This window comes from Tripterygium wilfordii, chromosome 12, assembly GCF_013401445.1.
Source record: "Tripterygium wilfordii isolate XIE 37 chromosome 12, ASM1340144v1, whole genome shotgun sequence".
NCBI lineage: Eukaryota > Viridiplantae > Streptophyta > Magnoliopsida > Celastrales > Celastraceae > Tripterygium > Tripterygium wilfordii.
This window is the reverse complement of record NC_052243.1, coordinates 9,601,920-9,616,616: the sequence shown is the minus strand read 5'-3', so window position 1 is coordinate 9,616,616 and position 14,697 is coordinate 9,601,920. Positions and strand designations below refer to the sequence as shown.

The 14,697-nt window shown below is 43.2% G+C and overlaps 2 protein-coding genes and 1 long non-coding RNA gene across 3 annotated transcripts; 1 reads left to right on the top strand and 2 right to left on the bottom strand.

The window, feature by feature from the left end:
- Positions 1-683: 683 nt before the first annotated feature.
- Positions 684-5,744, top strand: LOC120011426. The gene is made up of 2 exons (XR_005471022.1): positions 684-1,258; positions 5,526-5,744. It is a non-coding gene; the product is annotated as an uncharacterized LOC120011426 (long non-coding RNA).
- A 3,759-nt stretch (positions 5,745-9,503) lies between these two features.
- LOC120010539 lies at positions 9,504-11,247 on the bottom strand. Its single transcript, XM_038861325.1, has 2 exons — positions 10,128-11,247; positions 9,504-9,832 (listed from the first exon to the last, which is right to left on the bottom strand). The coding sequence occupies exons 1-2, from the start codon at positions 11,245-11,247 to the stop codon at positions 9,795-9,797; spliced, it is 1,158 nt and encodes a 385-aa protein (XP_038717253.1). The 3' UTR covers positions 9,504-9,794.
- Positions 11,248-11,499: 252 nt separating this feature from the next.
- On the bottom strand, positions 11,500-13,201 carry LOC120010538. The gene is made up of 3 exons (XM_038861324.1): positions 12,215-13,201; positions 12,017-12,145; positions 11,500-11,616 (listed from the first exon to the last, which is right to left on the bottom strand). Exons 1-3 carry the CDS (start codon positions 13,175-13,177, stop codon positions 11,500-11,502), a joined length of 1,209 nt encoding a protein of 402 aa, XP_038717252.1. The 5' UTR covers positions 13,178-13,201.
- Between the last annotated feature and the right edge of the window lie 1,496 nt (positions 13,202-14,697).

Here is a 14,697-nt window from a genome sequence, read left to right as displayed (position 1 = left end):
TAAAATTCAGCAATCCATCAAGCAACTCTATACCATTCCCTTGTTGTCTAGACTTCACACCCAAAGGCAATTGCAAATCAAGAATGTCTATTACCTGTCGCCTCTTGCCCTGCACTGGACAATCTGTCACTGCATCAGCAATGCTCTCGACCGCAATTGGCCGCTCAACATCGACCTCGGTGACTGAGTTGCCCATTCTGAAATTCATTAACCCTTTATCTTCATCTGGTAGCACCAGTTCTTCCACCATTAACCCTTCATCTTCATTCGGTACCACCGATCCTTCTACCATTAACCCATCATCTTCAATTATAGATGCAAAGATTGGCTTGCACTCAAAACAACGACATATGGCTTCTTTGAATAGTGCCCAGTCATTCAAGATATCGCACGGTGACAATGATTTTTTTTCCAACACCTTGAACCATTCTAAGGCTTCACCCTCGAAGACTCGTCGTGCCGCAAATGGTCTTTCATTCCAGGGCACGCGTTGTTCTTCAAAGAATAATTTAGCAATGCAAAGCCAGGCCAGGGGATCTGGTCCATTGAATTCATGCAACTCCCACTGAACTTGAGAGGTGGAATTCGATCGTAGACAAGCATAATGATTTGGAAATAAGGTGCTAAAAGCGAAATATGTTATAGATCTATGCTAGAATCGTCTTCCACTTATACCAATTGTTACGCAACCAAATGTAAGTCGACCAAACAATACCTTGTCGGATTCGAGATCGACGGTCTCCAAGCTGCAACAAGCAACCACATTATGAATTCTTCTTCGATATCCCTCTGGTGTAGTTTCTACACTGATTTAGGACTTCTCTTCCTAGGCCTAATAAGGCATGAACCAAACAACCAGCCCATCTCACAAGATCAGGCCCAAGCAAATATAGTGTCATAAGGTTTGTAACATCTCGAGACCCAAACTAGCAATCGTGACACAAGTAATGGCACACCCTTCTTGGGGAACAAAAGCAGATGACTTGACCCATTTGCAGTCTTCGTTGCCCAAGTTTTCCATTTGGGTTTTATGCAAATACGATTTTGTCAAATGGATTTATCGAGTCCGAGGAAAATGAAGATGTTTCCAATGATTCGAGGGGGATGATGTGGGCTGATAGTGTGAAGGAGAAGAGGAAGAAGAAGATGAATAAGCACAAATACCAGGAGGTGAGGAAGCAGATTCGAAAGCAGACCTAGGTTCCTTCAAGAGCTCACGCCATCATATAAGGGCTTTTGCTTCTGCACTTTGGCTAAGGTAATAATTTCATTCTGATATCATCCATTACTGGATATGATTTTTTACTGCATAGACTGGTACTGTAGAAATTATTTTCAACGAATTTACAGTTCCAAGTTATGTAGCAACAAGTAGTAACTATCATATCATATATGAAGTTCTGATTTTGTTTGATATTATTGTGAAGTTAAATTTGAAGGTTGAGTCAGGCAATGCAGTGTGCTGTGATATCTAGTTGCATTATGGGATGCTAATAGTAAATTGGCAAGGTTAATGGTTAATATTACGATTTCCTTTATTCCAATATTTTTTGAGATTTTTCATGGCCGCATACATGATGTGCTGGTATTGTAGTATGCAGTACGCAAATTCTTAGTTGCTATGAAGAGGCTTGCATTATTTAGTAGTGGTGCATTTACAATTAGTAATGCTGGTCATAGAGAGACTTCTCCTGGAGTTCCTGTGGTTTTTCTAAGTTTTTGGAAATAGAGGTGGGTCAGCACTGGCCACAGGGGCCTTGTATAGTTCCTGATTCGTGGGATTTCCTTCATCCTTCAACTTTTCTTCCCAATATCAATTTAGCGACTCCTCTAGGTTATTTGTCTTCTCTCTTATTCTCTATATCTCTCTCTCTCCTCATGGCCCTTGAAACTGTAATCTGGAGGTTGAGATGCATTCAACAGTGCCACCAAACTGGGGAGCTCATAGGAGCTGTTTTCTGTCATTTGGATTGATTTAGGATTTGGTTGTTGCAATTTTGGTAATTAACATAAACATGATGCAGGTTGTAGTATTCATAATTATGTTTTTGTTCATAATATAGTCGTGCCAAACAAGTACAAGTGATTTTGATTTTGACATGGGATAAACAACTACGCTATCAAGTTTGTCTTATGAGTGATTATTTATTAGTGATAGTTAGACAAATCTAAAAGACAAGCATTAGGAGTCAAAACCTTTCAGAAGTCCGAGCGTTGTTTCTTCAAGGTAGACACTCAAACTGTCCGTAACCATTTTTTGTCAATAATTGATCTTTGTTGGTCTTGTAATTGAATGCTGAGTTACGAAGATCATTCCTTTTTTTTCCTTTCTAATTGTTATTTGGTCTGAGAGGGCAAAAATAGGACATTATTTGGACAATAACAATAATCTATTTGCTAGCTATAACAGTGTAGGGTAGCTTGTGCTTACATGCTTTGGAACCTTGTCGTAGAATAGGGACACTGACAACACAAAATTGAGATCATTATTGAATAGATATTTCTACTTTAGATTTGCCATCTCCATACTTGTGTAAACATGTGTCAAACTGCATGGTGATATAAAAAGATTGTCTTTGGCCCATGTTAAATCTAGAATCATTGTCCGGATTGTTTTCAAAATAATCAAATGTTATGATAGGTGTGAAGTTGAGTCTCTGTTTGTGCTTAGGCTCTTTGGAGCTTTGTTGGATCAGTGCTCTGTATGTTGCTAGCTAGACTAAGAAGTGGGAAAGGTCTAATGGCGTATATTTGGCATGAAAATGGACTCGTGTAAATGCTCCAAGCTCACCAATTCTGGCAGCATAACTCCAATGACAGAAGGGTAGTTTGAGATGCTATCTTTTTTTCCACTCAATACTCCTCTCACTACGCATTCTGTCATGCAGCAACATCGAGTCCATTAGACATGGCCACTATACCCTCAACTGCTAAACGTGGGCACACTTATGATAATCTCTTATCGATTCTAGTAATTTTGGTTTCTCTCTTGTGATAATCTCTTCTTGATTCTAGGGTACTATTTCGTTGGTTGGTTTCTTTCCTCCTTGAATTTTGTTTTGATGGTTAAGTTATTTCTTCCTTTCTGGGTTTCTATGGATTTGCAGATTGACAACTAATTTGATTATCATGTATTCGTGTTTCCTTTGGAGGTATTTCTTCAACATTGGTATGAACCTTAGCTTTTATTTGTTTTTCTTAGTTTTGATTCATGGTTTGATCGAGCTTTATGTGAGAAAATATCGATCAGTTTAACTATCTGATTATAAGGATTGTAGAAAATATCAAACCTTTTACAAAGATCCATTACAACAACTTCTTGTTTGTTTTTTTAGTTCAATTATAACATAATGATTTATGCTCTGATAGGCTTCCTACTACTGGAACGTGTGATTGACCTATGAAGGGAACTTGGATCCCGTTTTGTTGCAGAATGCTTATGTAACCAATTTTGTTTGAGTGAATAAAATAGTGTTGGTTTGCTTCGAGGGAAACCATAACCTCCAGCTCCAAGACTTAATGTCAACTGAAATACTTGCCCTTTATTGAGTTCATACTGGATTATATACAAACAAGGAGTTTGAGAGTAATTGCCTTATACATGGCCACTATACCCTCAACTGCTAAACGTGGGCACACTTACATATTTATACTATATATTATTATGGGTGAGGCAAACCTGTCCTCAATTGCTAGCTAGGCGAGTTGGGCATCTAACTATACTCGCGTGTTTGGGGCGAAAGGCCTATGTACATCTATGTCTTCCTCTGTTTATGTTGCCCACATGTCTTCAAATCTATCCTCTTGCCAACACAAGCATAAGAACAAACTGAGGGCTATTATCAGGCTTTTGTGTATTTAACTTTGTAGGGTGTCTCATTTGGGACAGTTGTATACAGCGTATCATGCATTTGTTCAAAACAAAAGAAACTTTTCATCTTTGTTTGTCTCCATCTTCACTCTGTTTGTTTTGTTCAAGGGTAAGCCTTTTCATTTCTTTTCTATTGGCGTGAGCGCCAAAAGGAATACCGATGGGAAAGCCTTCTTCTAAGAAGATACCATCCAAGATTAATTCCTTCTCAGTTATCTTTTATTCTTCGTACTCGGTATCTGAAATTTATGTTTGGGAATTTGAAACCTTCTAATATCTTTATTTTGTTTTTTATTTTGTATGTTTTGAAAGACCAACCATTTTACTTGATTGCTGACAAAAAATTTTCTACATATGTTTTATGTGCATGTGTCGTCTCTGCATATCTTACAGGTGCACTAAAATTTCATTTTTTAGGTCCTCGAATTTTCTTTTGTTCTGTTGGTTATCTCAATCGGTGGGCTCTTTTACTTCTTTTCATTGGTGTTGGTGTATCTACAATGTCATCCCACAGTGATGGTTGATGTCTTCCCATCTAATATGGAAATCTCAGTATTTTTTTAATTGTTCGATGTGCCTTACAGTTAGATTGATGTCAATAGAAACAGAGAGAGAGAGAGAGAGGAAACGTGTTTCACAAGTGCAGTTGTTTTTGTTTTCTTTTCAAATTCAGAGTGAGTGAATTGGTAAAATACTACATAATTTACTTCTCATTAAAGTTGCAGAGTTGAATGAAATGGGTAATTGTAATATTTCATCGCTTGAGAATTGTAATTGTTTCAGTTTCTGTGGATGGTTTTTGTTGTCAGTAAAAGAGGAGTAAACAAGTGATAGATCATTATGCACAATACTTGAAAAGCTTCAGTCAAGATTTAGAGAGCTTGAATTATACCCAGACAACTAATAAACACAGGTAGTCATCTTTTGAGAGAAAGAAAGAGGAAAATAAGTTGAGGAAACGATGAGTAAGAGAGACATAAAAGTTATAGGAAGGGAGAGAAGGAGCGGGAGACCAAGAGAGATTCGATTAAAATAGTGAACAGAGAAGAGTAAAAAAAGTGCAGGAAACAATAAAAAAAAACAAGAAAGCGATATGGAAGGTAAGTGGGAAATTTATACAGAGGGAAAAAAATACAAAGGAATAAAAGGGGAGGGGAGGGGAGGGGAGGGGAGGGGGAAAGAAATCAGGGATAGGAGGGCAGCTTGGGTGAGATATTCAATTAAAAAAAGAAAAGGAAAGAGAGGAAACAAGCAACAAGAGAAGTTTAGAAAAAAAATATTTAGAGACAAGAAAAGAAAAAAGAAGATAATATATTTTTTAAGGAAAAGACAAGGAATGAGTGGAAAATAAAAGGCATCTGATGAAGAAAATAGTATTTTTTTTCATTTATATGCAATATGTTCTGGTTATTGTGTTGGTTGCGTCCCTTTGTTGTCTAGCATATGCAATTGTCATGTGTAGTATTTTAAGCAATATTGATGCTATTCTCTTGCTGAATTTGCTGTTTTAATGTGTGTAGTATGCATAGATGGCTAAAGTACAACATTAAATCATTTTAACATCGTATCTTTAATATCTTGAACTTATGTAACCGTTTGGTTATCTATTTATTAGTTTATAATGACTGTTGGCAACGATGGATTGGAATTTCAGGAAGGAACCAAGGAAGCTCAGGTACCATAGCTGAATTGGAAGCAAGGAAGCTCAAGTGAGATGGAAGCTCTCTTTGTTTTTTCCTTGATGCATTGTGAGGTTAAATGTGGTAGTGTCAAGTGTGTCTGACCATGGTTTGCTTTTGTACCCTCTTGACTTGACTATATATGTATGGTTTCACTTGTAATCAAATCAACTATGTACACTTACGAAGGAAAATCAAGTGTTAATAGTGACTAACCTCAATGCATGATATTCTTCAATGTATTGAAGATGCAAATTCATATAATAACCAGTAATTAAAACAAAGGAAAATAATAACACAACCCAACCATGCCCCATGAACACAAACAATCCCTTACATGTATTGCAACACCACCAGTTGTAACACCACCAGACTTCTATTACAGCTTGACTGCTCCTTTACTGCAGTTACGGGCACGATTGTGCAGCAGTGTCCCTAACAACTCCTCCCGTCCCAAATGACCCTTGTCCCCAAGGGAAATAATGATAACATAGGTCCATGTCTCCCAAGTAGCCTCAACAGGACATAAACCTTGCCAATGTACCAGGACTTATGAACTACAATTCTTCTGTCGATGATCTAACACTGCTTGTGGCTGTGGTTGAGGCACACCACTCTATGGATAAAAAAAAGGAATGGTAGTTTGAATGACTTCCTATAGCCCCAATTTCTTTTTCAATAAAGAGACGTGAAAAACTGGGTGAATATGAGCTTCCCCTAGCAATTTTAACTTATAAGCAACAACACCTACTCATTGCACTATCTCATAAGGCCCATAAAAACGAGAAGATAACTTGACATTCCGATGAAGAAAGGCGGTTTTCTGCCGATACGGCTGTAGCCGGAGATAGACCCAGTCTCCAACAGCAAACTCCCGTTCTGCATGATGTTCATCGTATACCCTTTTCATGATAATTTGAGCTTCCAGGAGTCTTGATCTCAACTCCTCCAACACTTGGTCCCTGTCCTTCAGCTCTTGTTCTACTGCTGCCACTTTGGTAGTCCTTGGGACATAAGAAATGAGAGTGGGGGATGGCCTTCCATACACTACTTAAAAAGGGGTTGTCTTTGTAGCTGAATGTCAACTAGTATTATAACAGTACTCCACCAATGGCAACCATTGCACCCTGTTACAAAGGTAAAATTGTATATGTTGTGTAACAAATGAGCAATACATGAGTATATAGACAAGAGAATGAGGAGAAGACCATACTACCCTTCTATACTAAAAATATACAAAATACACATCTCTAACACCCCCCCTCAAACTCAAGGTGGGTCAAACACCGAGAGTTTGCCAATGAGAAGCTGATGACGAGAAACAGTGTGAGACTTCGTGAAGAAATCCGCCAATTGTGCAACAGAATAAGTGAAAGGCAAGGAGAGAACATCCGATAGAAACTGCTCACGAACAAAGTGACAATCAATCTCAATGTGTTTCGTCCTCTCGTGAAAGACAGGATTGCTGGCAATATGGATAGCACTCCTGTTGTCACAATGCATCGGTGTGGGTCCAGAAATATGGACACCCAAGTGACTAAGGAGACGACGTAGATGAACAATCTCCTTAGCCGTAGTGGCCATTGCACGATATTCCGCCTCCGTGCTAGAAAGAGAGACTACATTCTGTTTCTTGCTGCGCCAAGAGATGAGAGAGTCACCAAGAAACACACAGTAGCCTGTAATAGAGCGACGAGAAGTAGGATCACCTGCCCAATCAGCATCTGAGTATGCCTGAAGAGTGAGAGGCGAGGATGATGATAAGTACAAGGATCTAGTCATAGTCCCACTGAGATACCTAAGAATCCGAAGGAGAGCACCATAGTGAACTGAGCTGGGAGCAGACATAAACTGACTCACAATACTCACAGCATGAGCAATATCCGGACGAGTGATGCATAGGTACACAAGCTGACCAACAATCTGCCTGTAGCGAGTCGGATCAGGAAGAGGCTGACCATCAGTCGGACGGAGCTTCACATTAAGCTCAAGAGGAGTGTCAACACTGCGAGTATCTGAGAGAGCAGCCCGACTGAGGATGTCAGAGAGATACTTCTGTTGGGACAGCAGAATGCCATGATCAGAACGAGTAATCTCAATACCAAGAAAATACCTGAGAGAACCAAGATCTTTCATCCGAAACTGAGACTGAAGGTGTCGCTGAAGATACTGAATGGCAACGGTATCATCACCTGTAATGATCATATCATCCACATACAACAGCAGAATCGCCCGCCCCTGAGGGGATGACCGAACAAATAGAGAGTGATCCTGAGAACTCTCAGTAAATCCAGCCTGAGTCACCACCTGACGAAAACGCTCAAACCAAGCCCGAGGGGCTTGTTTGAGACCATAGATAGCCCGACGAAGGCGACAAACATGTTGAGGAGGAGTCCGAAGTCCAGGAGGGGGTTGCATGTAAACAATTTCTGAAAGATCACCATTGAGAAAGGCATTCTTCACATCCATCTGAAGAAGAGGCCATTGACTAACTGCCGCAACTGCCAATAAAGTGCGAACTGTAGTCATCTGAGCAACTGGAGCAAAGGTCTCATCATAATCAATACCATGCACCTGAGAAAAACCTCTAGCTACAAGACGCGCCTTATGGCGCTCAATGGACCCATCAGGTCGACGTTTGACCCGGTAAATCCATTTGCAGCCAATAGGCCTAACACCAACAGGAAGAGGAACCACATCCCAAGTCCGAGTCTCCCGAAAAGCCTCAAACTCCTCAGCCATAGCCTGCTGCCACTGAACGGACTGAGATGCCTCACTGTATGTACGAGGCTCAGACTCCGAATGAAGAGCAGTAAGAAAAGCAGTAAACTGTGGAGCATAAGTGGAAACAGAACTATAACCATACCTCTCCACAGGACGTCGCTCGCGCTGAGGATAGCGAGGTGCAGGAGGATCCGTACTAGCAAAGGATGGACAAGTGATCGAGGAGGATGTGGTAGTATCAGAACTAGAAGATGGGACATAGTCAAGATCACGGGTGTAGTGAAGAGGATAAGGAGTAATACCAGATGAAGGAGGAGGAGGAACAATATCAGTCGAGGACGATGATGAAGATGGAGATGGAGGATCAGGTACAGAGGGAACGTGATCAGGGCCAACAGAGGAAGAGGAAGATGGAGGATTAGGCTCAGTAGGAGTAGAATCCGAGGGAGTGGAAGAGATGGAAATATCTAGAATGGAGGTAGAGGAAACAGGAGGAGAGAGAGTAGAAATTTCAGGAGTGGGTAAAGGCGGAAGCGTAAGAAAGGTAAGATCCTGAGATGTCGAGAAGAAATAAGGAACATCCTCAAGAAAGGAGACATGACGAGAGATACGGACGCGCCGAGTCAAGGGATCGTAGCAACGATAACCCTTATGTTCAGCACTGATACCGAGGAGAACACATTTGACAGAAACATGAGACAATTTGGAACGCTCAGGAGGAGGTAATAGGACAAAACAAGTGCAGCCAAATGTGCGAAGACGAGAGTAGTCAGGTGGGGAGCTGAAGAGCCGTTCATGAGGAGAGATACGACCAGGGAGAACTGAAGAGGGAGTAATGTTGATAAGATTTACTGACGTGAGAACAGCCTCAGCCCAGTAAGAACGAGGCACAGAAGCCGAAAGTAGAAGTGCCCGAGTAGTCTCTAGAATGTGTCGATGCTTCCTTTCAGCAACACCATTCTGCTCATGTGTGTGAGGACATGAGTGTTGAAAAATGGTACCGTGAGAGGAGAGCAACGAGCGCATACTAGAAGACAAGTACTCAAGAGCACAATCAGAGCGAAGCGTCTTGATGCGACGATCGAACTGAGTGAAAATCATAGTGGTAAAGTGCTCATACACAGAGAGAATCTCAGAGCGATGTTGTAAGAGATAGACCCAAGTATAGCGAGTAAAGTCATCAATAAAGGAAACATAATAACGATAACCACAAATAGAAGGGAGAGGTGCAGGGCCCCAAATATCTGAATGTAATAGATCAAAAACACTAGAAGTTTGGGATACACTGGGGGAAAAGGGGAGTGCTGTAGCTTTAGCAAGCTTACAACCAAGACAAGGACTCAAAGCAGAAAAAGGACCACGACCGAGAGCTCCAGACAGGGAGAGACTCTTGAGTCGCGATTCAGAAATATGACCTAAACGTCTATGCCATATATCAGGAGTAGGAGAGGCAAGACCACAAAAAACTGGGACGCGAGGAGGGAATGTGGAGGGACTAGAGATGATAGAGGCCACCCACTCTACGACCACTGCCAATCACCCGGCTGGTAGACGGATCCTGCACACGACAAGAAGAGGGTGTGAATAAAACATCATATCCAAAATCACATATACCACCAACAGAAATAAGGTTCATGCTCAATTGAGGAGCATGAAGAACAGAGGGTAGAGAGAGATGGCCGGAGGGCTCTGAGGTAGTAGTAATAGAGCCAGACTGAGAAACTCTCAATGGAGAACCATCAGCAGTGTAAATAGAGGGAATAGGAGGTGCGGGACTACAATCAGTCAACAGTGAGGCATCAGAGGTCATATGATGAGAGGCCCCAGAGTCAAAATCCAAGTACTAGACATACCAGTGGCTGAGAAAGCAGAGGGTGCAGGAGTGCTACCAGGGCTAGAAGAAGTAGTCATCTGCTCAAGACGCTGCTGATACTGCTGGAACTGCTGAAATTGCTGAATATCAATCTGAGGCAAAGCAAGAGCAGGAGCAGGAGCAGGAGAAGGAAGTACATGAGTAACAGCCGCAACAGTGGAAGTGGAGGCACGGCGGCCGCGGCCACGAGGTCCAACACGACGCTCAGGGTGGAGCTTCCAACAGTCATCTATAGTATGACCTGGCCGCATGCAATGAGGGCAAGTAGGACGACCAGATGGAGGTGACGGAGCTGTGGAAACACCAGAGGGAGCTGCAGCAAGAACACCGGAGAAACTAGAGGGTGCAGGAGTAGACTTGACCCCACCTAGTAGGCGAAGACGAGTTTCCTCGGCGACTAACTCAGCAACTGCAGTCTCGAGGCTGGGAGGGGGGTCGCGATGTATAAGCTGACCAACCAGAGGACCAAACTCGGGGCGGAGAGCCATCAGAAACTCGTACATGTGACGCATATCCCAAAAAACCACATCAGCAGCAATATGACTGCCAGCAGGGAGAAAAACCTCCAACTCACGCCAAAAACCACGCATGTGGTGATAGAACTGCTGAATAGACCGATCATCCTGACGAGCAGTAGCAGCCTGAGTGAGAAGTGAATACTGACGAGCGCCACTGCGCTTAACAAAACGAGCGGTAAGAGATCTCCAAACAACATGGGCAGCTTGAGTAACTAGATCAGAACGGAGAGCCGGGTCGAGAGACTCAATCAGATAACTGGAGACCCGGTTAGTTCGAAGAGACCAAGCAGCTAAAACATCATCAGAACCATCAGCAGGTGGACCATCCGTGAGATAAGATAAGAGCCCTCGGCCAAACAAGACATTACGAACCGTGGCACTCCAAGTAGGCCAGTCGCCGGCTGAAGTGAGCCGAAAATCAGTCGAAGTGGGAAGAAAATCCCGAGGAAGGTCAAGGGTGGTCAAACCAACGGTTGTCGATGATGATGAGAGTGCCGTAGTAACAGCCGAGGTCGACAAAGACCGAGTGGCAGAGGAACCAGTCCCCGTCAAAGGTGGAAAATCAGCACCAAGAGTTGCCATCAATACAAATGCAATTTCAGAAATATGGAGGGCCAAACTGCAATGTCAGAAAGCTGGAGGGACCAAACTGCAATTTCAGAAATATGAAGGGCCAAACTGCAATGTCAGAAAGCTGGAGGGATCAAACTGCAATTTCAGAAATATGGAGGGCCAAACTGCAATGTCAGAAAGCTGGAGGGACCAAACTGCAATTTCAGAAATATGGAGGGCCAAACTGCAATGTCAGAAAGCTGGAGGGACCAAACTGCAATTTCAGAAATATGGAGGGCCAAACTGCAATATAAGAAGGTCAAAAAACAGATCTGGCTGGGTTGCGCGTTGAGTTGCAGAAGTTGTACTTGCTTTCCCAAAATAAGAAGGACCTTTCTCCTGGGACACACACGGCAGTTGTGCAGGAGAGAGATCACCGGAGAAGCAGTTGAGCAGAGTGAGCAGGAGAGAGAGAGCTCACCGGAGAAGTAGTGAGCAGGAGAGAGAGAGAGCTTGCCGGAGAAGCAGTGAGCAGGAGAGAGAGAGAGCTCGCCGGAGAGGGGGAGTGCCGGAAGGAAAGAGGCGGCACGAAAAAAAAATTTGAGAGGAAATAAACCTAGCTCGATACCATGTTACAAAGGTAAAATTGTATCGAGCTAGGTTTATTTCCTCTCAAAATACTCACAGCATGGTCTTCTCTTCATTCTCTTGTCTATATACTCATGTATTACTCATTTGTTACACAACATATACAATTTTACCTTTGTAACATGGTATCAGAGGTCATATGATGAGAGGCCCCAGAGTCAAAAATCCAAGTACTAGACATACCAGTGGCTGAGAAAGCAGAGGGTGCAGGAGTGCTACCAGGGCTAGAAGAAGTAGTCATCTGCTCAAGACGCTGCTGATACTGCTGGAACTGCTGGAACTGCTGAAATTGCTGAATATCAATCTGAGGCAAAGCAAGAGCAGGAGCAGGAGCAGGAGAAGGAAGTACATGAGTAACAGCCGCAACAGTGGAAGTGGAGGCACGGCGGCCGCGGCCACGAGGTCCAACACGACGCTCAGGGTGGAGCTTCCAACAGTCATCTATAGTATGACCTGGCCGCATGCAATGAGGGCAAGTAGGACGACCAGATGGAGGTGACGGAGCTGTGGAAACACCAGAGGGAGCTGCAGCAAGAACACCGGAGAAACTAGAGGGTGCAGGAGTAGACTTGACCCCACCTAGTAGGCGAAGACGAGTTTCCTCGGCGACTAACTCAGCAACTGCAGTCTCGAGGCTGGGAGGGGGGTCGCGATGTATAAGCTGACCAACCAGAGGACCAAACTCGGGGCGGAGAGCCATCAGAAACTCGTACATGTGACGCATATCCCAAAAAACCACATCAGCAGCAATATGACTGCCAGCAGGGAGAAAAACCTCCAACTCACGCCAAAAACCACGCATGTGGTGATAGAACTGCTGAATAGACCGATCATCCTGACGAGCAGTAGCAGCCTGAGTGAGAAGTGAATACTGGCGAGCGCCACTGCGCTCAACAAAACGAGCGGTAAGAGATCTCCAAACAACATGGGCAGCTTGAGTAACTAGATCAGGACGGAGAGCCGGGTCGAGAGACTCAATCAGATAACTGGAGACCCGGTTAGTTCGAAGAGTCCAAGCAGCTAAAACATCATCAGAACCATCAGCAGGTGGACCATCCGTGAGATAAGATAAGAGCCCTCGGCCAAACAAGGCATTACGAACCGTGGCACTCCAAGTAGGCCAGTCGCCGGCTGAAGTGAGCCGAAAATCAGTCGAAGTGGGAAGAAAATCCCGAGGAAGGTCAAGGGTGGTCAAACCAACGGTCGTCGATGATGATGAGAGTGCCGTAGTAACAGCCGAGGTCGACAAAGACCGAGTGGCAGAGGAACCAGTCCCCGTCAAAGGTGGAAAATCAGCACCAAGAGTTGCCATCAATACAAATGCAATTTCAGAAATATGGAGGGCCAAACTGCAATGTCAGAAAGCTGGAGGGATCAAACTGCAATTTCAGAAATATGAAGGGCCAAACTGCAATGTCAGAAAGCTGGAGGGATCAAACTGCAATTTCAGAAATATGGAGGGCCAAACTGCAATGTCAGAAAGCTGGAGGGACCAAACTGCAATTTCAGAAATATGGAGGGCCAAACTGCAATGTCAGAAAGCTGGAGGGACCAAACTGCAATTTCAGAAATATGGAGGGCCAAACTGCAATGTAAGAAGGTCAAAAAACAGATCTGGCTGGGTTGCGCGTTGAGTTGCAGAAGTTGTACTTGCTTTCCCAAAATAAGAAGGACCTTTCTCCTGGGACACACACGGCAGTTGTGCAGGAGAGAGATCACCGGAGAAGCAGTTGAGCAGAGTGAGCAGGAGAGAGAGAGCTCACCGGAGAAGTAGTGAGCAGGAGAGAGAGAGAGCTTGCCGAAGAAGCAGTGAGCAGGAGAGAGAGAGAGCTCGCCGGAGAGGGGGAGTGCCGGAAGGAAAGAGGCGGCACGAAAAAAAAATTTGAGAGGAAATAAACCTAGCTCGATACCATGTTACAAAGGTAAAATTGTATATGTTGTGTAACAAATGAGTAATACATGAGTATATAGACAAGAGAATGAAGAGAAGACCATACTACCCTTCTATACTAAAAATATACAAAATACACATCTCTAACACACCCAATGTTGTGGTTTGGAACTAGTGAAACAACGGAAATACATTTTCGTAGTCCAATTAACCACTTCAGTTTGTCCATCGGTTTGTGGATGATAGGACGAATTGAAGTTGAAGTTGTTACCATTAAGACGAAACAATTCCTTCCAAAAATTGCTAGTGAATGTAGGATCACGGTCACAAACTATAGACTCCGACATTTCATGCAACTTGAAAATATGCTCAAAGAATAATTGTGCGATACCTGAAGCTATGTATGGATGAGAAAGAGCAATCAGGTAAGCATACGTTAATAGTCGATCCACAACGACAAAGATTGTCGATTTCCCTTTGGAAGTAGGCATGCCGTCAATGAAATCCATTGGAATGTCATACCAAACATGAGTTGGGATAGAGAGAGGTTGAAGTAGTCTAGCGGGCTTGAGTATCTCTGCTTTGTGACGCTGACAAACATCACATTCCCGAATAAAATTCTTAAGCTGCTGTTGCATCTGCTTCCAATAGAAGACATTCGCCAAGACATGGAGAGTCTTATGAAAGCCTTCATGTGTTGTTGAGTGAAATTCATTGATTATAGTTGATGTCAAAGGAGAATCTTCCCGTAAGTATATCTTCTCTTTGAACAACAATAGCCCATTTTTATAGTCCCATGGACCCACACTCTCACCGATTCAGATTAATTCAATAAGTAGTTGAAGTTGCGGATGACTACAGTTCTCCTTCAATATAGGCTCTATCCAATTAGGCCTTGATAGAGTTCGGCTTGGGCTAACTCCACATAACCTCCACCTTTT

What these genes read in the sequence shown, in the direction of transcription:
- LOC120010539 (XM_038861325.1), bottom strand. Translation starts at nt 11,247, where the DNA reads ATGGCAACTCTTGGTGCTGATTTTCCACCTTTGACGGGGACTGGTTCC. An exon ending in CTCTGCTTTCTCAGCCACTG is followed by an intron (nt 9,833 to 10,127) that starts GTATGTCTAGTA and finishes TGTCGTGTGCAG; the next exon opens with GATCCGTCTACCAGCCGGGT.
- LOC120010538 (XM_038861324.1), bottom strand. Translation starts at nt 13,177, where the DNA reads ATGGCAACTCTTGGTGCTGATTTTCCACCTTTGACGGGGACTGGTTCC. An exon ending in CTGTTGCGGCTGTTACTCAT is followed by an intron (nt 12,146 to 12,214) that starts GTACTTCCTTCT and finishes CAATTTCAGCAG; the next exon opens with TTCCAGCAGTTCCAGCAGTA. An exon ending in CTTGGATTTTTGACTCTGGG is followed by an intron (nt 11,617 to 12,016) that starts GCCTCTCATCAT and finishes TGTGTGTCCCAG; the next exon opens with GAGAAAGGTCCTTCTTATTT.